At 41.0% G+C, this 24674-nt stretch overlaps 1 protein-coding gene and 1 pseudogene across 7 annotated transcripts in view; one reads left to right on the top strand and one right to left on the bottom strand.

The window, feature by feature from the left end:
* Nucleotides 1-15020, top strand: part of PCSK1 (proprotein convertase subtilisin/kexin type 1) — a 395546-nt gene extending 380526 nt beyond the window's left edge. For 6 of the 7 annotated variants that reach the window (XM_053586263.1, XM_053586273.1, XM_053586282.1 and 3 more), the window contains 5 exons: nucleotides 6415-6648; nucleotides 7739-7896; nucleotides 9480-9613; nucleotides 12430-12591; nucleotides 14070-15020. In XM_053586263.1, coding sequence (XP_053442238.1) covers nucleotides 6415-6648; nucleotides 7739-7896; nucleotides 9480-9613; nucleotides 12430-12591; nucleotides 14070-14450 — 1069 coding nt within the window. In that variant the 3' untranslated portion in view covers nucleotides 14451-15020. The remainder of the gene's footprint in view (nucleotides 1-6414; nucleotides 6649-7738; nucleotides 7897-9479; nucleotides 9614-12429; nucleotides 12592-14069) is intronic. The other variant, XM_053586258.1, reaches the window with a different exon arrangement.
* Nucleotides 10711-11138, bottom strand: LOC128582399 (NADH dehydrogenase [ubiquinone] iron-sulfur protein 6, mitochondrial-like; annotated as a pseudogene).
* Nucleotides 15021-24674: the final 9654 nt, after the last annotated feature.

Raw genomic sequence — 24674 nt, forward strand, 5'->3', positions numbered from 1 at the left:
CCAATAGTCCAATACTTACCACAGAGGCAAAAAAATTAACTGTCTCACACTGCACGTCCAGGGCTAGTAATTTGGCCTTATTTCTGCTTTCTGATCTTGTATGGTGACAGCAAATCTTTAAGTGTCAAGTCAGGTGCTAAGGTTGTATATTAGAAGAAGTAATTCAACTTGTAAATGTAAATCTATCCTGGAAGAAAGAATGCATTCTCCAGAGAGAACACAAAGCGTTCTCTTCATGCCACATTTGGTAGCCTCGGTTCACAGCAGCAGATGAGCAGAACAGTGTGGCCTTTGGAAAAAACAGCTGGAAAAGCCCTGAGGTTGATGAGCCTTTGTCCAGGAAGGGCTTCCATGGAGATGTGAGACAGATTCTGTGTGTCTCTGCTGCAGGGCCGCAGTGCCTAAGCAAGACAAGCCTAGCAAGACTCTATCTGCTTGGAGAGGCTGGCAAGATGTTCAGCAAGGGAAGAAAAAATCCATGTGCTCAATTAGAAATAGATCTTGGGCCCTACAAAAAAAGCTGCATTCAGAATTTCAGTTCATTTAAAATAGGAAGGGGATGAACAAAGGACAAAATCTGTGAACACAAGCTAAGACCGACATCAATAGGTCCAAACACCCTTCATGAAAAAATAGTCCAAATAGTGAATGCTGCAGGGAATACTCGGCTTCGAGTTCTAGCTGGCTATACCACCAGCTACGCAGTCCTAGGTGAGTGAATTTACATGCTCTCTGATGTTGTATGGAGACAGCACATCTTTAAATGTCGTTCCATCTACAGAATGAAGAGGTTAAATCAGACCATCTTTTCCCAACTTCTTTCTTTTATAAGATTCTCAAAGCTGAAATTGAAGATGCCAGTGTGTACAGACAATATAACATGAATTCACATTGGTGAATGAGAGATCTGTACTACAAGGAAGTAGGGTCCAGTAACAGGCTTGTAATATTTATGATTTCAAGATACAAACTATTAGACCAAAGGAGCTGTTTAAAGGAAGCCATCTTAAAAATTTTAAGTCTCAACGTGTAGGTCGCAACCCCTTTGGGGGTCAACCTACCCTTTCCCCTTTCATAGGGGTCACCTAAGACCATCGGAAAACACATATTTCCAGTGGTCTTAGGAACAGAGACACCGCTCCTCATGTGTGGGGGTCAGTCACCACAACATAAGGAACTGTATTCAAGGGTCACGGCATTAGGAAGGTTGAGAACCACTGGCAGAGTTTTCTACAGCCAGGTACTGCCAGATGCAGGTAAACATAACCAGCCACACCTGGCCTTCCTGACTAGTGGCCAGTGCTGTGGGAACGCCAAAGGGCCCCTAATTCTTGGCTTTTCTGCCACACACTGGAAGAAGAGGCACTGTGCTGGGCCACACATTAAATCCACAGACACTGACAAAAGCTGATGAGCAAAGAAAAGGTCCACACATACTTCCCATGATATCTGACATTGCAGATAAGCAAAAAGATCTTCATACAATCCTCTGTGGCCTGTGGGACTCAGGTTGGACACCCCTTCGGGTTTTTCTGTGTATGTAGGAGAAAATGATCTAAGAATGACCTGGCCTCATTAATCTCAGTTTCTGATGGACTATTTCTAAAGCCAGGACTCCATTGCTAGGAAATACACAGAATACTTCTATTAAATGCAGAAGTGCTTCTAAGTGTGCATGTGGCATTTTTCTAGTGAATAGGTTGTAGGTTACACAAGATTCTCAATTGTACGATACATTAAGAGTCTGTAATCTCCCAGGTGATTATCATAAAAATTTAATTCTCTTCATGTTGATTCAATTTATCAGTAGGATGGACATAATTGATCTATCTTAACATTTTTATCCTTACTGCCAAAGTACCTAGAGATTATTGAGATGCCTGTTCTCAGTTGGGCAGTTTTCTGAACACTATTCAATTATCTATACCAAAACTGAATGCCAGAATTTCTAGAGTTGTAACTAAGCTTTATCTCCAGATTCTCATGAATGAAAGATTCATTTAACCATGTGCTATCCTTTAAGAAACAACTAGTGAGACTGAAAAACTCTAGACTAAACCTATCAAGAGTAATGACATTCAGACCAGGCACGGTGGCTCACACCTGTGATCCCAGCACTCTGGCAGGGCATGTTGGGTGCTTCACTTGAGCTCAGAAGTTTGATACCAGCCTGAGCAAGAGTGAGACACCCCGCCCCCCATCTCTACTAAAAATAGAATAACTAGCCAAATGAGGTGACGAGCACTTGTAGTCTCAGCTACTCAGAGGCTGAGGCTCAAGCCCAGGAGTTTGAGGTTGCTGTGAGCTATGACACCACAGTACTGTACCCAGGGTGACTAAGCAAAACTCTTGTCTCAAAACAAACAAACAAACAAACAATGCCATCTAATATTTATTACGTTTTTACTCTATGCCCAATACTGAGCTAGCCTCTTTACATATAATACTAATTCTAATCCGTATAACATTGTTATAACATAGAAATGCATTTTATAAATGGAGAAATTGAGGCTCAGACAGGTTGTAAGACAAGATCTCACAAAGAGATTTGAACTCAGGTTTCTCCACTGCCAAAGCCCATGCTATCAATCAGCTACTCCATTTCCCCTCACACAGCCTTGTGAGGTGGAGAAACTGTTGAATGGCAGCCTATCGTCCTCCCCTCAAACAAAGGAGTGTTAAGAAGATTGAGGCTGACAAATGAACATGTATTTATAAGTTTCCCATCACAAGCAGATTACCCAATGTGTTGTATTAAATGCAAATAGCTAGAGTGTTGGGGATGAGAACAGAAAAAGGAAATAGAAGAGTTTCTGGCTGAAATATGTACAGAGTAATATTTTCCTTCCTGGAAAAACAATGTTTCTTAAACACCAGCATAAGTAATAGTCACCTGAGGAGTTTAGTTAACATGCAGAGTCCCAGGTCCCCTTGCCAGAAACTTAGAGTCAGAAATTTCTGGTGTGTGGCCTAGGAATTCCCCATTTTAAATACTGGGAATACCTTAATCAAACTTTGAGAAACAATGGCTATGAAGAGTTAACTTTTCCTCCAATCCCATCCAACTGTGTTTGTGTAGCTACCCAGTAGAATAGTTAATAGTATCCTTTGATATTTCTACTTAGCATCTTGGGGATAAATATGCTAAGAGTAAGAGGGTGGAATCTGTGGCTCAAAGTGTAAGGCGCTGGCCTCATATACTGGGGGGGTGGGTTCAAGCCCAGCCCCGGCCAAAACTGCAAAAAAAAAAAATATGTATATATATATATATATATATATATATATATATACATACATATACATACACAAAGAGTAAGAGAGAAAGGAATTCTTTGCATGAATGCCCGAGGCACTATTGTTATTATGAAGTGGTACACCTAAGAAAGAAATTGAGCAACTGCCTCAGTCCCTCAGGAGAGGTGAAAACAATCAGAATAGTTTTTAACAGGGAAGAAAAATTCTGAACCATTGAATCCCTTCATATCTTTGTAGATATGAAACAAACAGATGAACCAATCTTCTGTTTTGATTAACATCTGGAGAAAGAGAAATGGACTTCCAATGCCACATGAAACCTTTGTGGGAAAAAAAAAATCACAACAACCAAAGAAATGTTGGAAAATCCAAATTAGAAAATCTTCAAGAACTAGGCTCATTTAGGTGTAGTAGAAGCTGAACCAGGTAGCCCCTAAAACTTTTCATTCTAGAATGTTGTCTCCAGATTACTTTATCTGCATCTTTTCTAATTAGAACCAATGTTTAATTTCAGTGTTTAATTCTATAACCTTTATTTTCTATAAACATATCTTTGATTAGCAACCCAATGTAGTTTTTAAAAATGTAATTCTTGTGGGTGCTGTTGAATGCTGGCCAACAGAGGTGGGCTGTCAGGGGTGAGCGTCAGTAGCCCCTTTCCGTGTGCAAAAGCATGTAAATGAAGAATGGCTCTGTGAAGAAGATAGCTTTAATTTTCCTAATTGTAGGACAATGAAGCTCCTTGACTATTTTACAAAGACTAGATAAAAAAATTAAAAAATAAAACCTACAAATAAATATTAAGTGCTCTATTGTAGAAATGCAGAAAGCGCATGCTCTGTGTATGATTAGCAGGACCATCCACAGCTGGCCTGCAGCACCTCCGTACCCTTCCTTGCCTCCTTCTGGGCACACACCAATGTGAGCTTATGATCCAAATGGGAAACTGGTGCAGGTCATTGGCACCTTGATAGGAGGATTTTACCTAAACCCTTTCAAAAGACAAAGAAATACTCTATAGGACAGATTAGTTTCTACATTGAGAAAACAACTCTTTTCTGCTCAGTTAATGATTCCTGAATGTGGGATGGCCAAAAATGAAAGAAAACCTTGGAAGAAATGAAAGAAAATGAAGAGGCATTTCCGATAATAGCGCAATCCTCTCATATTAGATGAGTCAGCTCAGGCCCAGAGAGATATAGTGACTTGCTTATGGTCACACAGTTGTCTGGGTAGAATGCACTTTAATGTCCTTTCTATCACTCCCTTTTCTGACCCTATGATTTGAAATGACTTATAATTGTCTTAATGGATCATGAGCTTAAAACCTTTCTGCCAAAATCTGTTATTTTACTGTAATCTAAAACTGGTTACAAAGTTAATTTTTTTTCAGATTAAGTATAAAGTCATGCCCTTCCCTCAGATATTCTGATGAGTGGGGTTGGAGTGGGACTCAGGAATTTTTATTATTCACAAGTGTATCAGGTGACTCTACTGCAAGCGACCTGGGACCCACTGAGAGTCCTGGAACCTGAGACCTCTCAAGGCCTCCACCCACCACGCTCTGGGGAACAGTGATGTGTGTCAGGAGCTCAGCTGAGTGGAGCAGTCAGGTGTCAAAGCAGCCCCTTAAAGCAACAAGCCAAAATGACAGAGTGAAGATTTTAATCATGTGATAAAGGAGGCATCTTAAACTGGAGAAAACACTAGCAGTGTACCATGGAAGGTACCACGGGAAGGTGTGTGGGTTGCGTGGCTGAGCACAGGCTTGAGGGCTGCCTCACTGTTGAGTAGCCTGAGCAAGACTCTGGCAGGTGTATGGACTCGGGGGGCACGTGGGGGCGAGTGGTGAGAGCAAAGGCTGGGAGTGGTATTGAGTCAGATGGGAAACATGCCTTCCTGTCTCCCCTCCTCCCTCCATAACGAGGGGGTGCAGGTGTCTCACAACTTCTGCTCTACACCTCAAAGAGACCTAAGAAATAAGGTGTTTACTGGGCTAGGAATGTAAATATGGGAAGAACACTGAAGGGCAGGTCCTGAGGCCTGGCCTAGATTACACAGCTGTGCACCTTGTCTGTTTGGGAAGGGCAGCTGCTCATGCAGCCCACCAGGTAATGCCTCTGTAATCACCTATTGTCAGACCCAAAACAATCACACCCAGGTTTTTAACTACTAGAAGGACTCCCTCATGTTTACGGATGGACATTGCCTCTTTCTTGTCACAGTAATCATAATGTACTGATTGTTTATCAGTACATTATGTGCTCTGGGGAGAAGGTAGCGTCTCCTGGAGACTGCTCTCCAACCTGATGGTGAGATTCAATTAAGAACCTGAGTAGGGAAGTCTTGGGTATTTACTTCTTAATGATGGTTGGTTGGCTTCTGGGGAACAATGTAGATCTCAAAGTCAAGGAAAAGCTTGAGATTGTGAAAGAATCTGAATAATGACTAACAACAGTAAGGTTTTAAAGCATATTTGGGGCTGGTTAACACTTAGGCACTTTCAATCATTAAACCAAGCGATGTACTAAGGCTTTTAACAGATAGCTGAAGAGTGGAAGGTACCAAGGAAGTGTTGTGATTTTTGCTCCAGTGAAATGTAACTAGAAATCAGGGACAAAGTTTAACATTTCTACAATGCTGAGGATTAAATTTTACTCACAGTAAAAGCTTAACTTATGTATGAGAAGTTTTCAATACTGTATTTTGAATGAAGACTTACCAATCATAATAGACACTAGAACAGTACCTTTTGCTATAAAATAGTCATTACAAAATCTTAAAAAATGTTTTCTACGTGGTGGCCACCTCTTCGTAAAATTTTGTAATGACTATTTCATAAATAAAGGTACATTTAGGTACAATTTCCCATTTCCCTATGCATGGTGATTTGAATTTGGGGGTGACTTTTGGGACTCCCTCTATAAGTAAAATTATAAAAGGCATAATCCCTAAATGGAAATGCTTATTGTTAGATTTGTTTTGGGGGGGGGGTTGTCGGTTAGTTTTTTAGACAAAAAGATAGAGTTTATTGAAAGATAAAGAAATAGATAATAAAAAGAGGGAGAAGAGAACCTCTGGCAGCGGTGGGGACTCTTGGGTTTGTAAGGAAATTTCATTTGGTCCCTGAAAGATACTCTGGGTCAACTTCCCCTGCAGCCCTAATCTTACCTGGCGAGATATGCAGCACCTGGTTGTCTGGACCTCTGAGTATGACCCTCTGGCCAATAACCCTGGATGGAAAAAGAATGGCGCAGGCTTGATGGTGAATAGTCGATTTGGATTTGGATTGCTAAATGCCAAGGCTCTGGTGGACTTAGCTGACCCTGAGACCTGGAGCAGCGTGCCTGAGAAGAGAGAATGTGTTGTAAGGGACAATGACTTTGAGCCTAGGTAAGCATCTCCAGGAGTTTCTAGCCAATGTTTGCCCGTGGCACAATTTGATTGCAGTGTTGGGCACTCTGCCTAATGTTTTTCTCACTTGCTCTTCTGAAGTAGATGGAGATAGAAATCACCAGTGGTGCCTGTGGGTCTCTGTGGGGAACCCCTGAGAGACCAGAGATCTAGAACTCATGTTAACATATCTGCATCTTCCTCTTGAAGCCCACCCAGCATGTGCCATTAAGCCCAAGGTGCATTGTTGTTTTATGTACTTCTAAGAAAAAACATCGCAATTAAATTATGACCAACCATCACTTTTAAGATTCATTCTCAATTTGATGTTAAATTATTTCTAAAAATTCATTTTAGGATTGATGAAATGCAATACTTGCCAACCAGTATCACCCAAGACTGACTTCCAATATCACCTCACTTCATGCCACAGTGACTACAACTCATGACTTTCCTTCCATGAAAAATCCTTTATCATATTCACAGTCTGCGTCTTGTACACACATCTAGCCACAGAAGCAAAATTTGCTATTGTTTTTCTTTCTTTCCTTTCTTCATATTCTCTCTCTCTTCTTCCCTCCCTCCCTCAAAACAGGGTCTTGTTTTGTTGCCCAGGCTGATTTTGAACTCCTGGACTCAAGAAACCCTCCTGTCTCAGCCTCCTAAGTAGCTAGGACTGCAGGCACACACTGCTGTGCCCTGGGTGTTATTTTTGTCAAGACAACCAATAAAAATACTGAAGACCCACTCCCATAACAAACCTGAGGATGGAAGGCTGAGGGGCATGCCTTAGGAAGCCCTTACAGACAAAATCACTTTTTCTTAAAGGAATCTTTTTGATAGGTCCAAAGCAAATCTGTTCAGATTCAATTCCACAGCAGACAACATCGTCTTGAAGTATTTGTGTTTCTTACCATGTTCATATGTGCAGAAATTGGTTTATAACAAATCCTCAGTGGGGTCCTGCTCATAACAGGGACCACAAAAAGCCTAGCTGAGCTTTTAGTTATGGCGGGTGTGTGCACATGTGCATAGGTGCAAGGATGAAGACAGAGGCTTTATTCAGTGCTGATTCCTTCCGTGTGTTTAGAGCCCTGAAAGCTAATGGAGAAGTCATCATTGAAATTCCAACAACAGCGTGTGAAGGGCAAGGAAACGCTATCAAGTCCCTGGAGCACGTGCAGTTTGAAGCAACAATTGAGTACTCCCGCAGAGGAGACCTTCATGTCACACTTACTTCTGCAGCTGGTAAACTAAAAAAAAAACTCCTCTACATCACTTGTTTAGATTTTTAAGTGTAAATTGAATGATTTCAAATCACTGATTGTTTTTGTTTACTCGTGGGACTAATAGATATTTTCAACTCTTAAAAAAACATGCTTATTTTTCCTTTTGCTTGGAGTTAGGTCCTCTCTGCCCTGATCATTCCCACTGATTCTTCGATAAGCTAAAAACTAGGCCCATTCAACTAATGCTAAATAACAAACTTCTCTGGTGTCCAGCCTTTTCCAGCTGTGTTCACTTTTCCAGGTTACAGGTCTGTCATTCTTTTCTCTTAGGTAACACTTAAGTGAAAGTAACTCTATAATTGATTGATTAATGAAACTCACAGATGCAGTGCAACGTCCAAAGAGTCAACTGAAAAGTAGGAGTTCTAATCTCTAAGAAAAGGCTGAAAAGACTAATAAATGGACCAGAATAACATGAACAAGTCCATTTAACATGATGTATGGACTTTTGCTCTTTCCTGAGAGGGTACTAATTCAGATGAGATAGTTGATGGGAAAGGCCTTGTGAACCATAAAACACAATCCAACCAGAAGGTTCTACTCCGATACTCATAGGCCTTAGTAGGACTCCACTGGCTAAATTTAATTTCCATTAAATGGATATATGTGAGGGAAGATGAACCATCTCTATGATCTTCATCCAGAATATGAATTTTTAGAGGTTTAGAGTATGCTCTATTTTGGAGTTATATTTTCTAGATACTTTGGAATTGGCCTGAAATATCAGTGAAAATGCTTTTTTTTCATTGATTGACCTATAGTTCATTTAACCCTTTCACTTAGAAAGAAATATTATTTATTGATCTGTCTGGTGTTTGGACTTGAAAATTTAGAGCTACTCCTAGTACTAGTTTTGACATGACAAGAGATCATATCATTGATAAATTAATTAATATTTGATTAAGTAATCAGTGATAGGTATTGATAATTAGATAATCCATCGATTAATTTCATATCTAAATGATTACAGACTCAGGGACCTATTACATTTTCCAGATTTCCTCTTATACTTTAAAATGGTAGTTCCACTAAAATGTACTTTAGATCTTTGACTTCCTTTAATCCAACCTGTACATGTAGTTCTCATTCAAATAACTTTTTTTTTTATTGTTGGGGATTCATTGAGGGTACAATAAACCAGATTACACTGATTGCATTTCTTAGGCAAAGTCCCTCTTGCAATCGTGTCTTGCCCCCAAAAGGTGTGGCACACACCAAGGCCCCACCCCCTTCCGTCCTTCCCTCTCTCTGATCTTCCTCATTCAAATAACTTTTAGTCAACAGTTATTCATTAGTCTTTCACAATATTTATTGACAAAAGTTATATTATTTATTATTATATGCTAGGCAATGCACTAAGTACTGTAGATAAAGCATTAATCTTTTTCCCTGTGAATGTCTTTTTCCTGGTCTTATACTAAAAAGGAAAATTAGGAGGACCAATTTCTCTGGGCTTTGATTTTCAATTATTAGCTGTTATAGCATAACCTACTATCAGAGCTATTAGGACATTCATTAACTGTGTTTGTCCCATGAAAATAGGAACTAGCACTGTACTATTGGCTGAGAGAGAGCGGGACACGTCTCCTAATGGCTTTAAGAATTGGGATTTCATGTCCGTTCACACCTGGGGAGAGAACCCCATAGGTACCTGGACTTTGCGAATTACAGACATGGTAAGTATAAACAAGAGGATGAAGAAACATAAACTTTACTTTTAAACACTTTAAGGCACCTTTCAGGTTGATTTTGTCATTCATTAGGGCCCTAAAAAAACTATAAAACTCCTTAGTAGAGGTAAAGGGAGACATACAGTATTTCAAACCCTGCCCGACTGGTTAGGCATTAGCCATACTATAAAAGGGAAAAAAATCATACTGATTAACAATGTGACAGACTATGGGACAAATCCAGGTTTTCCCATGTCTGAATGAAGCCAGTCACTTGATCTATTCAGCCACCTAAATGATCAACAAATGCTCAAATACTCTGATACTCTGCCAGTGTCTTACCAGACTTTACCTCTGTGATGAGGCATTCTTACAAGTATCCTGCTGTGCCATGTGGGCGTAGCTTAACATTAGGCAAGGATCTTATTTCATATGACTCTTCCCCCCCCCCCCATTTTAGCCAGGAAACAAACAAAAAGCATTCCTCAGTTCCCTTTCGCTGTTTACTAACACTCTTTGACATCCCTCTGACACTTTAACAGACAGTCACAAAAATGAATGGACAGAGAAGTATATGAGCAAAAAGTCAAATGAATTATTTGGTTTTGCATCATTTCTCCAGCATTCTCCTTGGGTGAGAATATAAATGAGTGGTGTTTTGACTCTGAGTTCCTCTGAAAGAAAGTGTGACAAGTATCAGAAGTATAGATTTCAGTGCTTAGATAACTTTTTAAAAACAAACTACTTTAAATTCTTGAAGATATCAGTTAAATTAATAAAAATTCTATAGTCATTGCTATGTTTTTCTCTAAGGATAGCTTTTTCCCAAAGACTGCAAAAGTCATAATTTAGAAACAGAAGTTGTAAAAAGTCCTGTTCTCATTGACAAAGCAGGAAAATGTTAGTAGGTTGTCCTGTTCTTGAACTTGGTCTCTATTCTTTCACTCCATTTCCCCATCAGGAAAGTAAGAAAGACTATTTACCAACATTTTATATCAAGTGTGGAAAATCTGACCATACACTTTTAGATTAAAAAAAAATACTTTTTTTTTTTTTTTTTCCACAGTACCACCCTTTATTCAACACCAGAATGGGTGGTCTGGAAACTGTTTGCAGGCTGCCGTCCCCATGCACACGCAGAGGCCTGTGGAGTGCGACACACTCTAGTGATGGTGCTGTTTGAACTGGAGTCCACAATACCCACACGTCCCAGTTTTGTTTCTTTGTCCAAGTTTATGTACACCTTGGGGTGGCCCAGGGCACCCCCACCGCCATCACACAATAACACCCGGCTCTCCACTTCACTCATGGGCTGCTCTGCTATCAAATCAATAGCAAAGTTTTCATTCACCTCTTTCTGACGACCTACAAATCTAATTTTTCTGTAATCGTTATCATCATAAACCTGGACAGTGACTTTCTCCCTGGTTGGCGAGGTCTGTGCCCCAAAATACCTGGCGCCCTTGGGCAGACTCTGGACTACTGTGCCAGCCAGACCCAGTAGCCGGCAGAAGGTCACAGCCACCACCATATTGCGCGGCTGACCCTTCAAAAATACTTTAGGTTTTAGCACATTATTTATAACATAAATATGGGACCTCTGAAAATTATTGATCTTCCACAAGTGTATAATTTTCAAGAGCCAATTAACTCTTTGACTGCAGAGCACTCAGAAACAAAACGAACCAGTTGAGGTGTGCAGTGATCACAACCACCGTCAGGTCGCACGGCACACTACTGGGCACTCTTTGCCTTCTTAATAATCAAAATAATTCATTCAAGTTGGGCTCCGTTTCAATATTTCATATTTATAAAAAGTTATATACAGACAAAAATTTAATATGAAACAATAAAGTTTTGCCATATAATAAACCTTTAAATTTAAAATACATTCCACACTGTCATTTTCCAAATCAGATTCTGAGGTACTCAACAGTTTATATTTTTTGTGAGAAGCACTTTTAAAGCTATCTCTATGTCCAAGTTCTCCAACAATGATTGAGTCTTCTGAACTTGATAACTCTTCAAATTTATTGTATTTCATATTTATATATACTCCCACAAGAATTCACTATTTGTACAAATTGTTTCAGGCACAACTGTGAAAAATATTGAGAACGAAGCACTCAGGTGCTTCCAGACTTAAGCCTGGTTACCTAACAGTAATGTGTCATCAAGATTTTGTTTGAAAAATGAACAAAACCTACAGGCATCATTCACATCAAATGTAAATCTCATTTGAATCACCTATATAGTGATTTATAATACTGCACAGAGACTTTTCCCAATGAAAAGTTTCCACAAATTGAGAACTGGGAAATATAATTTTGTCTATAGAAGGTACAGTCAGCTTTTCAATAACACATCCAGTATGGAAAAGAACATTTATTTAGAGATATTTTTTAATTAAATGCTTGATTATGAATAACTAGCTATTAAATTTCTGACCTACAGACTGTCAACTTTTATAGCAAGAAGGAATCCAATGATTTCCTTTGACATAGATCTCTGCATATAAAATGCATAGGAACTTAAAACTAGATTTTCACTATGAAATCCTTTTTAGATACAGTAGAACCTCCACAGTTGACCATCTCCCCACACTGGCCACCTCCTTCAATTGACACAGTTTTCACAGAACGGACACACACCACATATCTGTATCAGGCAGGAGGCTTGGGTCCTCATGTTGCCCACCTCCATATGTTGAGCAGTTTGTTACAGTCCCATGGGTGGGCAACTTACAGAAGTTCTACTGTATCTCGAAGGAATTTATTTTGTATTATTGTAAATACCCACTGAAATATATGCTTATTTTTTAGTCTGGAAGGATGCAGAATGAAGGAAGGATTGTGAGCTGGAAGCTGATTTTGCATGGGACATCTTCTCAGCCAGAGCATATGAAAGAGCCTCGTGTGTACACATCGTACAATACGGTTCAGAACGACAGGAGAGGGGTGGAGAAGATGGTGGATGTGAGAGAGGTGTGTGGCTTTGTTCTTGGCGTGCTCTTTTGGACTGTGATGGACAAGGCCGTAAGGGCCTATGGGGAGGAGGAGGGTGGTGGTGGTAATCTGTTCATTTGCTATAGTGGGAAACCTTATTTTTCCTTTGTCCTTTTATCCAGAATTTAGAAATTAAAATTAATGAATTCAAAATTATTAAATCCCTTCACATGAATTTTCTCCCCTTATGACAGATATCAAATTGGAAAGCAAGCTGTTAACATTTGGATTACACTTAGTTTTTAAACATTTTTGTCATTATCTCATTTAACCTATAATCCCCATAACCTAGGATAGATAGAAGTTAGTATGTCCATTTTGCAGAAAGAAAACCAAGGATCACGTGGCAAAATCACGTAGGCTTCTCTTTACTAGTTCTCCTGACATTTCTTGGTAGCACAAGGAGAGCTATACAATCACAATTTCCCTGAGAAAATGTGAGGGAATAGGTCTCACCCTGCTGGGTGAGGCGGGGAACCACACTTTATCTCTGCATTCCTCGGCCTCCTCCAGCAGGGTGCCTCTGATGGAGTAGAGAAGTGTTCAGAATTTCCAGAATGGCCTGCCCTGAATGGATCCAGCTCTGTGCTGAGTGTTCTGGAAGATAAATAGACATGGTATTTACTCAAAATACAAATGTGGCCCCAAGTGTGCAGCCACTCAGATTCTGGCCGCATTACCCTGTGCTGGGGCTTCCCTCCAGGGCCAGAGTCTCAGGGCCTCTGCTCACAGTCCCGGAAGCATGCGGGGCTCTGAGTGGTCTTCCCGCCCGAATCCGGGAAGCCTACGTGATTTTGCCACGTGATCCTTGGTTTTCTTTCTGCAAAATGGACATACTAACGTCTATCTATCCTAGGTTATGGGGATTATAGGTTAAATGAGATAATGACAAAAATGTTTAAAAACTAAGTGTAATCCAAATGTTAACAGCTTGCTTTCCAATTTGATATCTGTCATAAGGGGCCTTTCTGGTTTTAGACTATTGAAGCGCTTGCACAGTAGTTGACCAAGATGGCTTCTCTGCGCTTTCCAGTTTCCTCCTCCCCGCTCGCCCGCCTCAGTCTCTCCCCTGGCCCTTTCTTACAATGCAGGGACTAAAGGGGGTGATTCTGACAGAGTAAGCCCTCGGGAATCTGCTCCCTGCCCCCCACAGCCTGTGGGAGCCTTTTGTACCAGTTGTCAAATATCTTCATGTCCTCCTCGTCCCAAGATGGGCTTCAGGGCAGCGGGCTCGGTCCTCCAGACCCCCAGAATGGAGGTTCGTACCAGGACTTTAGGAGCGGAGCCAAGGGAGATTGAAATGGTCGCCGCGGGTCCTCGGCAGGTAGACGAGTGGGTTGAGCCCAGTCCTAGCCTGGGCTCCCACGTTGCGTCCAGGACGCAGGCAGTGGGCACCGGCCGACTGGGCTGTAAGTACTGAGCCTTCTGCCCTCTGCGGGTTGCGTTTTGTGTTTTAGGAGCAGCCCAAACAAGCGGAGCCTGACGAGAAGCCGCTGGTGTCTGAAAGCCCCGGCGGGGGCAGCGGCACGGTGGGCGGCAGGAGCGCGGAGCGGGCGGGCGCAGCCGTGTCCCAGGCCTTGCTGCGACTACTGCAAAGCGCTTTCAGCAAAACCTCGCCACCACCGGCGCCAAGGAAGTCTCCGGGCACAAAGCTCAACATCCCTTATGAAAACCTCTATGAAGCCCTGGAAAAGCTGAACAATCCTTCCCAGCTTAAAGACTCTGAGGACAGTCTATACCATGACTATGTCGATGTTTTCTACAACACAAAACCCTACAAACACAGAGACGACCGGCTGCTTCAAGCTCTGGTGGACATTCTGAAGGAGGAAAGTTAGAGTGAGTGTGTGGCCCCAAGTTGGAAGCGTTCCTGCTTCTTCCTCACCTGTAGATTTTGCCTGTGTCTGAATAGCTGTTCTGTCCTTGATTCCTACACTTACAGTATCCCTGAGGGCATTTTTCGTTTTCTCCTCCAAACTGCTTAGCTTGGAGGCTTAGCTCCAGTAGGAGATCCAACTTCCAGAATTGACCTTAACTCTTTCCTACCATCGAAAGTGAAGTGTATTGTTCTTTCTGTGGTCACGACTGACAGCCCTCATGCTACGTTAGAAAGCCTCCTTGAGCCCATTTCATTTCTCAAAAGCAAAGGTAAAACGTGGGCAATCAATTAATTCGATCAAAAAATATGCAAAGAAAGAGGAGAGAAAACTTTCTGTAGCTTGTTTCCTGTCCTTGCCACGTAGTCAAATTTTGATGCCAAGAACGCGTTTGGGCTGTGCCTGTGGCTCAAAGGAGTAGGGTGCCAGCCCCATATACCGGAGGTGGTGGGTTTAAACCTAGCCCCAGCCAAAAACTGCAAAAAGCAAAAAACAAACAAACAAAAAAGAACGCATTTGGAAAATCCCTAATGAAAGAGCTCACAATTAGACTTACTCTTTCTGCTTCAAAGCACTACTTACCCCCAGTGGCAGTCTCATGGTTTGTGGCAGAAGGCTGGATCATTTAGATCTACAGAGTGTGTAATCTGCATTTCCAGGTCTGATTAGCATGCCCCAAGATACATCCCTGGCCCCAGAGGCAGCTGTGGCTCACTCTGAGTGCCCGTCTCTCCCTATAGTTAGTTCTTATTCTCTGAGGCTTTCCCTTACCTGTCTCCTTTCTCATCCATAAACTAAATATTGATAGAACACTTATTCTCTGAGGCTTTCCCTTACCTGTCTCCTTTCTCATCCATAAACTAAATATTGATAGAACACATTTATATCACTTTCTCAGAAAAAAAACTCAGACCTGCCAAATTCCTAGTTAGGAATTTAACCATAACAACAGGAAAGCACTTATCACACGGAGAACCAATGTAATAGCAGGAAAAAATTCATAACAGGGGAAACCAATGTTTCTGTTTCTGTTTTTATAAATTGTGTTCATTAGAACAAGTTGTTTTAGATCTTTGAAACTGAACATTCATTCTTTGACACTAAAAGACCTTCTCCAAACCTAGAGCTGATAGTATCCAAATTCTTGGCAGCCCACAGACCTTATTTTGTCTCTCAGGTAGATTTTTTTTGTTTGCAGAATGTTTTTAAAAATATGAGTGATTAGTGAAAAAAACATGAGATTTCATGTTTTAGACCCACCTTCCCTCAGCTGTCAGGAGCTGAGTGGTGGCTGTCCAGGTTTCCATGGCACCCGGCTCCATGCAACTTAGAATGGCCACTCGATTATGATTTTACTAAATGAGAATGTACAAAGTGTAATTTCATTAGGAAAAGAACTATCCTCAACTTCGTTTAGGTAGGATCTATGTACAATAATAATTAGGAAAGTTTGCTATGTCACCTTTATACGCAAAAAAAAAAAAAAAAAAGGTATTTTAGGCCCCCAAAGTACCTCTGAAATCTAGTTTGCCATATTCATTTGATCTTACCTCACCTGGATGCTCACTTATGCTAATTCATTCATTACCAACCTCCAAGCTTCCCTTTCAATATGCCTACGTAGGCTCCAGCCACCTATAATTGCTGGATTTCTCCCATTGAATTTGCTGTTTGCAATTCTATCATGATGTTTAAACTTCATAAGGCCCCTCATGGCATTGAACTGGTTCAGGAAAGAGAATACTAGCCTGTCTCTCACTTTGACTTGAAGTGTAGTTGGTGAGGCAAACTTCCACCTGCTTTTCCACTTTTGAATTTGTGCAGAAAGAAGGTATTTTGGGAGCAATACCCATGGACACCTGGAGACTATTCTGAAATACATGTAGTGTCTGTCTGTCCTTGGAAGTTTCACAGGTTTGATACAGATTTTTAATATGGTAGTACATCAAAAAGTGTCAAAGATGAAAAGGTCCAGAGAGTTATTAGGTTAGTTTCCAACCAAAAAACAAAAACTAAGGCACAGAGAAGTGGTGATAAATGAAAGGGTTGGAATTAAACTTACCCTTTTCCTGCTCATAATCTAAGAACGTAAGAATGTATAAATGAATCTTTATTTTTAATCCTTCCGAATAATACCTAATGTCCTAATAACCAGCTCATTGGGTTGTAGCCAAAGGTTCACTCTTGAGAAGCTTTAATATTACAACAAAATCATGTTTGAATGTTTCCAACTTGAAGTATATTGTTCAGAAGTAAAACAGTTTTGTCTGTCTTTCTTAGTGCCTATCTGGAGTTTTGTGAAAATGTAAAAGAGGAAACATAATATTTCCGTTGGAATTTTAAACTATATTTTCATTACAGGTATTTATAATATACCAATGCTTTTAAAAGAACCAGAAGTTTGCCTGAGCATGAGAAAGTTTCATCCAATAAAATATTTTTGAAGGCATGTTACTCTGTCAATGAAAAATCTATATAATATGTATGTATTGTGATATTAAAAGTGACATTTGTGTAATGGCCTAATTCAATGTGCAGCTAAGTTTAACATGTGTGGTCTTAGCATTCTGAAGGGAACTGTCACATTATACACTTGATGTATTGACCAGAAGATGTAAAATATGCTTATAAATCAGAAGAATAAATGGTTCCTCACTAGTCAAAAAGAATAAAGTTCATGTTTCCAACAAAAATGGTATTTTCCTCTCTTACTGTGTTTCCCAAATGGACTATAAATAAAAGTTTGGAAGTTTACATTAAAAAATTAATTTCTTTTTAGGAAAATGGGCTTTCTAGGAAGCAATTTCAGAGTCTACCTGAATCAGACGTTTTACTGTCCTCTGTAGCCCAGTCTTTCACCTTCTTGGCAACACATAAACTTCTGTATCTGAGCCTTATCTGAAATGTCAAGGAGAAAAAAACTAAACTAAAGAGACAAGAGAAATGATTCCAAACAGTTCACCAAACACTACATAGAACATGGCATTGGCTCCAACCTTTTTGGCACCAAAGACAGGTTTCATGGAAGATGATTTTTCTATGGACTAGGATGGGGAGGCTGATATGAGTCTGTAAGCAATCAATTTATCGTGGTCTCTGTGCAGTCAAACCTCTCTGCTAATGATAATCTGTATTTGCAGCTGCTCCTCAGAGCTAGTACCACCACCTGAGCTCTGCCTCAGATCACCAGGTATTAGATTCTCACAAGGAGATGCAACCTGGACCCCTTCCATGCACCATGGGGTGTGAGCTGCTGTGAGAATCCAACATAAGCAATGGTAGATACTATGAATCTAGAGAAGCTTCTCTTTGTCACCTCTGCTTACATCCTGCTGTGCAGCTGGCTCCCATCAGGCCACAGACCAGGACCAGCCTTAGGCCCCAGGGCTGAGGACACAATGTCATAGGACAGAGGACAGAAGCTGATCATCAGAATCTCCCAAGTACCAGCTTCAATCTTGTGCTCTGGCTCACTGTTCCCTCCTGCTTCTAACCTTCATCCCTGGAATCTCCACTCACCATTTGAAAATCTGACATTTCTCCCCCAGAGACTGTTTTTTTCCACATCACTTTCTCCTAAGTCAAATTCCAGAACAGCTGTCTAAGCAGGTTTTGACCTCCACATCCAGATATCTTCAGAATTTTTCCATCAGAAAGGTTGACAATATGTCCCTGTTTTATTTTTATTGATTAATTCATTGATTTATTGACTATATGTATTTAAAATGTACAACACAATGTTGTTATGGATAATATATAGTGAAATTATCACTACAGTCAAGCAAATTTATGTGTGCTTTCTCTCACTTAGTTACCTTTTTATTCTATTTTTTTATGGTGAAAGCACTTAAATGCTATTCCCTCACCAAATTTCAGTATATATTGCTTTTTTTATCAGCTATATGCTCATGCTATGCATCATCTCTAGACCTATTTATCCTATACAACCCATTTCTCTCCACTCTTCCCCATGCCTGCCCACCACCATTCTCCTCTGTTCTATTTATTTGACTTGAAAAAATTTTACACATAAATGAGATTAGATAGTATTTTTCTTTCTGTGTTTGGTTTATTTCAATTACATAATGTCCTCTAGGTTTATCCATGTTGCAAATGGCAGTATTTCCTGTTTAAGGGAGAATGATATTCATATTATATAATATTTATACACATACACACAGTGCCAAGAAATGTATACATATTTTAAGAAAGGAAAAAACTATTAAAATTGTAATACTCAAATCACATTTTACTTCTGCAATTACAAGATACAATACACAAGATAACAAATGTGATCAGCATATGTTGAATATTATAATTTTAATACAGTTTTTTTTCCTTTCTTAAAATGTGTGTACATTTTTTGGCACTCTTTCTGTGTGTGTATGTGTATCTCTATTTTTTTATCCATTTATCCATGTTCTCTCTTCTGAATATTATTTATTGGATTATCAACTATTAGATAAACTACGTACAGGCTGTGAGTACAAACACAAATATACAAGATCTGACAACTAAGTTCACAAACTCATCCTAGAAAGAGTGCTACATACCTCATTGCTGAATTTCACTGTAGTCCCCTTTGAAGTGCTCCCCTAGGGAAAATATGGACCAAAAGCAGTGCCTCATCACCATTCAAAGCAATTTTGGAACTCTTTTTCTGGAATGGTCATGAGAGTTGTTGTCATATTACCTTTCATGTCCTGAATGTCATCAAAGTCTTCCCTTCAGGATTTCCTGTATCTTCAGGTAAAGACAGAAGTCACTGGGTAAGTCATCAGATAAGCAGGGAGAGTGTTCCAACACAGTTCTTTGTTTACTGGCTAAAAACTCTATTGTCTGTGCAGTGCCCTGTGAGCTGATCCTTTGTCATTATGTGAGAGCCATGAGTTGTTGGCAAAAAGTTCAGGTTGTTTTCATATAACTTTTTCACACGGTCTTTTTGTCACTTCCAAATGGTAAATTTGGTTAACCGTTAATCCATTTGGTGCAAATTCATAAAGAACAACCCCTCTGATATAAAAGGTTAGCAGCATCATTTTGGATCTTGGTTTGGGCTGATGGAACTCTTTTGGTTGTGGAGAATTGGCTGACTTCCACTGTACACTTTGGTGCTTTGTTTCAGGGTCTTTTGGTACACATGTTTCATCACACATCCAGAACATCATCAGCCTCTCCAAAAGGTCTTGGCACACTTCAACTCTCTTTTGCTTTCGTTCATTGGTGAGCTCCTTCAGGACCATTTTTTCACACGTTTCTCAGGCCATGATTTTCAGTGAAGATTTTGCTAACAGTTTCTCTACTGATACGTATGTGGTCTGCTATGCTTTCCACAGTCAGCCAACGATTTTGACACACAACTTGATGAATTTTTGCAAAGTTTTCATCAGGTCTGCTAGTTACTAGCTGCCCTGGCCTCTTTTCATCAGTGACACTTTCTCTCCCCTCAGAAAACCGTTTGATACATTTGTACTATGCCATTTCCTTCATTCCATTATCCCCATAAACTTGGACTAATACGTCCCTGATTTCACTTCCACTCTTGCCAAGTTTAACAAGAAATTTAATGTTCGTTCATTGCTCTAATTCAAGCTCTGATATTCTCACATAGCACACAAAAACACACAACAACTTAATAAACGCCACTCAGCAAGACAGCACCACATCAACACAAACACAGCTGTGAGGCGCAGACATGCCAAGGTTATGAAACCTTATAGAGTTGTTTATACAGTGCTGCCAATGTAAGCACAGGGTGACAAGTTCACTCACTTAATTGAACAAAAAGACAAGTGCTTTTCTAACTGCCTTGCAATTTGCAAGGCCACAGCATTAATATACACAAGCACGCTTGCCTGGGCCTCTGTTGTTGAGCTTGACTATGCGACTTGCTTTGGCCAGTGGAATATTAATGAAGGTGAAATAAGCAAGGGCCTCAAATGTGCTTGCACAATCTGGCTTGGCTCCTGCTTTTCATGATCCAGTACTATAAGAAGAGGATGCTCCAAGAGCTATCGCCCCTTCAACCTGGTCTCCAAATTTAAACCAAGTCCACATGCTGGAACCAGGCCAATGCTGCTCACAGAATGCAGCAAAGCCCTCCTGATGAGTGCAGCCTAAATGAGCTGAATTTGTCACTTTTTCGACTTGACTGAGAATAAATGCTCGTTGTTGTAAGTCACTGAGTCTGGAAATAGTTTGTTATAAAGGCTTTTTATAATAATAAAGCTGAAATAAAAGTTTCATTTCTTCATTTTCCCACTAATACCACCCGTTTCAAATTGTGTCTTCTTGAGCCTAAAGTATGAAAAAGAGGCACTATTAAGCCATGTCTCTCTTATTGCTGATCCAATAACTAAACAAAGGTCCTGCTAAAGCTTTGAAATTTTCATTTTTAAAGCTCAGTGTTAGCTTAGTCTCTCCTGAAAGCAGAGCCTCAGAGAATGCTTTGCGTCTAGGTACTTTAATTAGGAGGTAATAGCAGAGAGCAGAAGTGACTCCACACACTCAAGAGCCACATGGAAATGGTGACCGATAGCCATCAGTGATCACACAGAGCTTCCCAGAGGCTAGAATGGACACATCAACTGAGGACACAACACAGAAGGAGTGTGTGCCCCACCCCAGCCTCATCCCTGTCTGACGCCTGGGCAGTTCCATCAGCTTCCTTCTAGATGCAGCCCTCGGGTAAGGGGGTAGATATGCTCGGTGAGGTTGAGTTTAGAGTATTTATTAGATAGGCAAATCTTAATAGAAATTTTTGTTCACCTGTGTTTTTGTCTTGCAATTTGTACATGCTGCCCATATTAGCAACATATATATATACAATATATAAATTGCTTTTATTAACTAAGCTCTATTGTCCATGGGTAGAGATAGTCATTCTGTGATAATGCCCCTGGCCAGGAATTCTTGAAGAGGATGTAATGGATATTGTCAGACAGAACCAAAATTGTGTCAACAGTGTTCCTGATAATTAAAAAGATTGATCACAGGTGTAAATTAAAGTACACAAGGAAAACCATAAAAATCAGATTTTTAGTCATTGCAGCAGTGGTGTGAAGGATTAAATGTTCCATAGGAAAAACAGCTGCACACCTGCTCCATGCATTATGAGTGGCATGAGTATACTTGATACTCAATTAAATCATCATAATTATAATTTAGGGTGCCACCCTCAAGAAGAATATCTTAACTTTAATTATCTGTCCAGGAGTTACTACTCTGCTTTGCATAGATATGAGCAATAATGTTTAATCATGACACCGTAAATAAATTTTAAAACTGCCTTGAAAATATTTTCTGAAATAAATGAAACAGTTGTTCAGAGGTAGAGACAAGATGGCTGACTGAAGCCAGCTTTCCACAGAGGCTCCCATCCAGAAGGAGAGTTAAAGGACAAAAATTTAGCAAGTAACCTGGTGGATTTGAGCTGCACCAAAAGAGAAGGTTGAAGAACGCACATCAACCCCGCTGAGGCAAGCTGCAACCACAAGGATACAAACAAAAGGTAGAAAATCCATCACCAAGCAGATGGGAGTCCCCTCCCCCCAGAGAACGGCTCAGAGTGCCCCATAAACAATCAGGCAGAGTTCAAAGGTCCTCCCATTACACTCCATGGGAGAGACCCTCTAAAAACTGGACCTGCCTCCCCTACGAGGGTGCCATGGTGTTCTCCTGCCAGGCATAAAACTGTATAAAACTGTATATATTCTCTACCTGCAACTCTAAGCTCCCAGCACTCCCCTCCACTCTCACTCTGAGGTCTCGAGGCCTGTCCCCCAGGAGTTCAGATTCTTGAGTGATTTCTTGAGGGGTGTGGACAGTGCCTAAACTGTAGCTGGTCAGTGCTGACTCTGGGGCATGGGAGTGAGGAGAGGATGGTCAGCTGAGAGGGAACCACACCAGAGCAGCAGTTCCCTAAGGCTCGGAGCAGCAGCCGTCTTTTAGCAGCAATATGGCCAGGCATAGAACTGTGTAAAACTGTATATATTCTGTATACCTGCAACTCTGAGCTCACAGCACTCCCCTCCACTCTCACTCTGAGGTCTGGAAGCCTGTCCCCCAGGAGTCCAGATTCTTGGGTGATTTTCGAGATGTGTGGACAGTGCCTAAACTGCAGCTGGTCAGTGCTGACTCTGGGGCATGGGAATGAGGAGACGATGGTCGGCTGAGAGGGAACCACTCCAGAGCAGCAGTTCCCTGAGGCTTGGAGCAGCAGCTGTCTTTTAGCAGCAATATGGCTCACTCCTGTATATTCCGAAGCCACACCCCCTGTCTCCCTGGGCAATCAGAGGAGGCCAGCAACAACCCGTGGGTAAAGGATTTGCCTAAGGCAGTACAGACTCACAGACCCGGGAAGCTCCCAGGATGGGGCTGACCCACAGAAATGCTTTATTGAGCCTAAGATGCACCTGGCCCTCAGGGGATCATCAGCCTATAGACAAAGGAAGGCAGCAGGATAGAACTGACAGGTAACCTAATACAAACCTGCAGGAGCAAAGACAGGGCTTTGGAACTCAAAACAGCTTCTCTTTTGCAGGGGAATTTAGCAGATCTGTTCGGTTCTGTCAGTAACATCAATCAGGGCTGGACCTGAGTGAACACCCCCCAACATTCACCAAGCACCCAAGGCTATCAGGCCTCACCTCCTCCTGCTAGATAGAGGCAGAGCCAGAGGCCTGGCAGATTTCCTTGTGATTCAGCCAGGTGCAACCCCTGGAGTATCTGTTCACTACAGGCAACTGGGTCAGCCAACTGCAGGGCTATCAGTGACTGGGTGTGACAGAGGTGCAAGGTGGGGAAGGAGGCATCAACCTTTCCAGACTGATCTATTTGCTCGGTGGCTACTCCTGACTCCACACAGCACTGGAGCAAGCTATATCAGAGTAGTCACCAGACCTGTGTGATCCCATTCCCAGAGACCTCTTAAACTCTCCCTCCCGAGACAGGTGCTGACTGAGACAATTGATTTGGACCTTTTGAACTGAGCCAATCGCCTGAGGACTATTCAGGTGGTGCCCTGGGTGTGTGGTTGTAGGAAGGTTTGATTTTCCTTTTCCAATTGTTGCCTGTGGTGGACAGGGTGACTTAATTGCTGGTATTTCTCCACAGCTGAGACTTCAACCCTGAATAACTGTTTCACTAGGGTCGAACAGAAACCAGCTGAAAACAAGACAGAACCACTTAGCCCCACCACATCAAACAGGTCTACAGTTTCCCAGGCCACAGCACTTTACGGGTCCTCGACAAAGCTCCAGGGGAAAAATCAAAGGGAGTAAAACAATCATGGGGCAGAATCAGCAGAACAACTCTGGTAACATGAATAACCAGAATAGATCAACACCCCCAAGAAAAGATATGGCAGATGTAATTGAAGATCCCATTCATAAATAATGGGCTGAGATGTCAGAAATCGAATTCAGAAATTGGATTGCAAACAAGATTAATAAAGTGGAGGAAATTTTGGAATTAGAACTTCGAACAGCAATTCAAAAGTCAGAATTAGTAATTCGAGGAGAAATTCAAAAGTTGTCTCAAGAATTTAATGAATTTAAAGACAAAACCACCAAAGACTTAGACACACTGAAGCAAGAATCGCAACCTTCAAAGATCTGAAAAATACAGTAGAATCCCTCAGTAACAGAGTGGAGCAAGCAGAAGAAAGGATTTCTGACATTGAAGACAAAGCCTTTGAATGCTCTCAAACTCTCAAAGTGGAAGAGAAATGGAGAGCAAAAACGGATCATTCTTTCAGAGTGCTCTGGCATAATTCGAAGAAGGCTAATATCTGACTCATTGGAATCCCTGAAACGGATGAAGTGGCCTCGCTAGGCACAGAGGCCCTTCTCCATGAAATAATGAAAGAGAATTTTCCAGACATACCTACAGATTCTGAAATTCAGACAGAAGACAGCTTCAGAACCCCAGCACGACTCAACCACAATAAGACAACCCCCAGGCATATCATAATTAACTTCACTAAAATTAATATGAAGGAGAAAATTCTCAAAGCAGCCAGATGTAAGAAAGCCATTACCTACAAAGGAAAGAATATTAGAAAGACTGCAGATCTCTCTGCTGAAACTTTTCAAGCCAGAAGAGGGTGGTCATCGACTTTTAATCTCCTAAAGGCAAAATAACTTTCAACCCCGGATCCTGTATCCAACTAAACTGAGTTTCATT

This window comes from Nycticebus coucang, chromosome 1 (assembly GCF_027406575.1).
Source record: "Nycticebus coucang isolate mNycCou1 chromosome 1, mNycCou1.pri, whole genome shotgun sequence".
Classification (NCBI taxonomy): domain Eukaryota; kingdom Metazoa; phylum Chordata; class Mammalia; order Primates; family Lorisidae; genus Nycticebus; species Nycticebus coucang.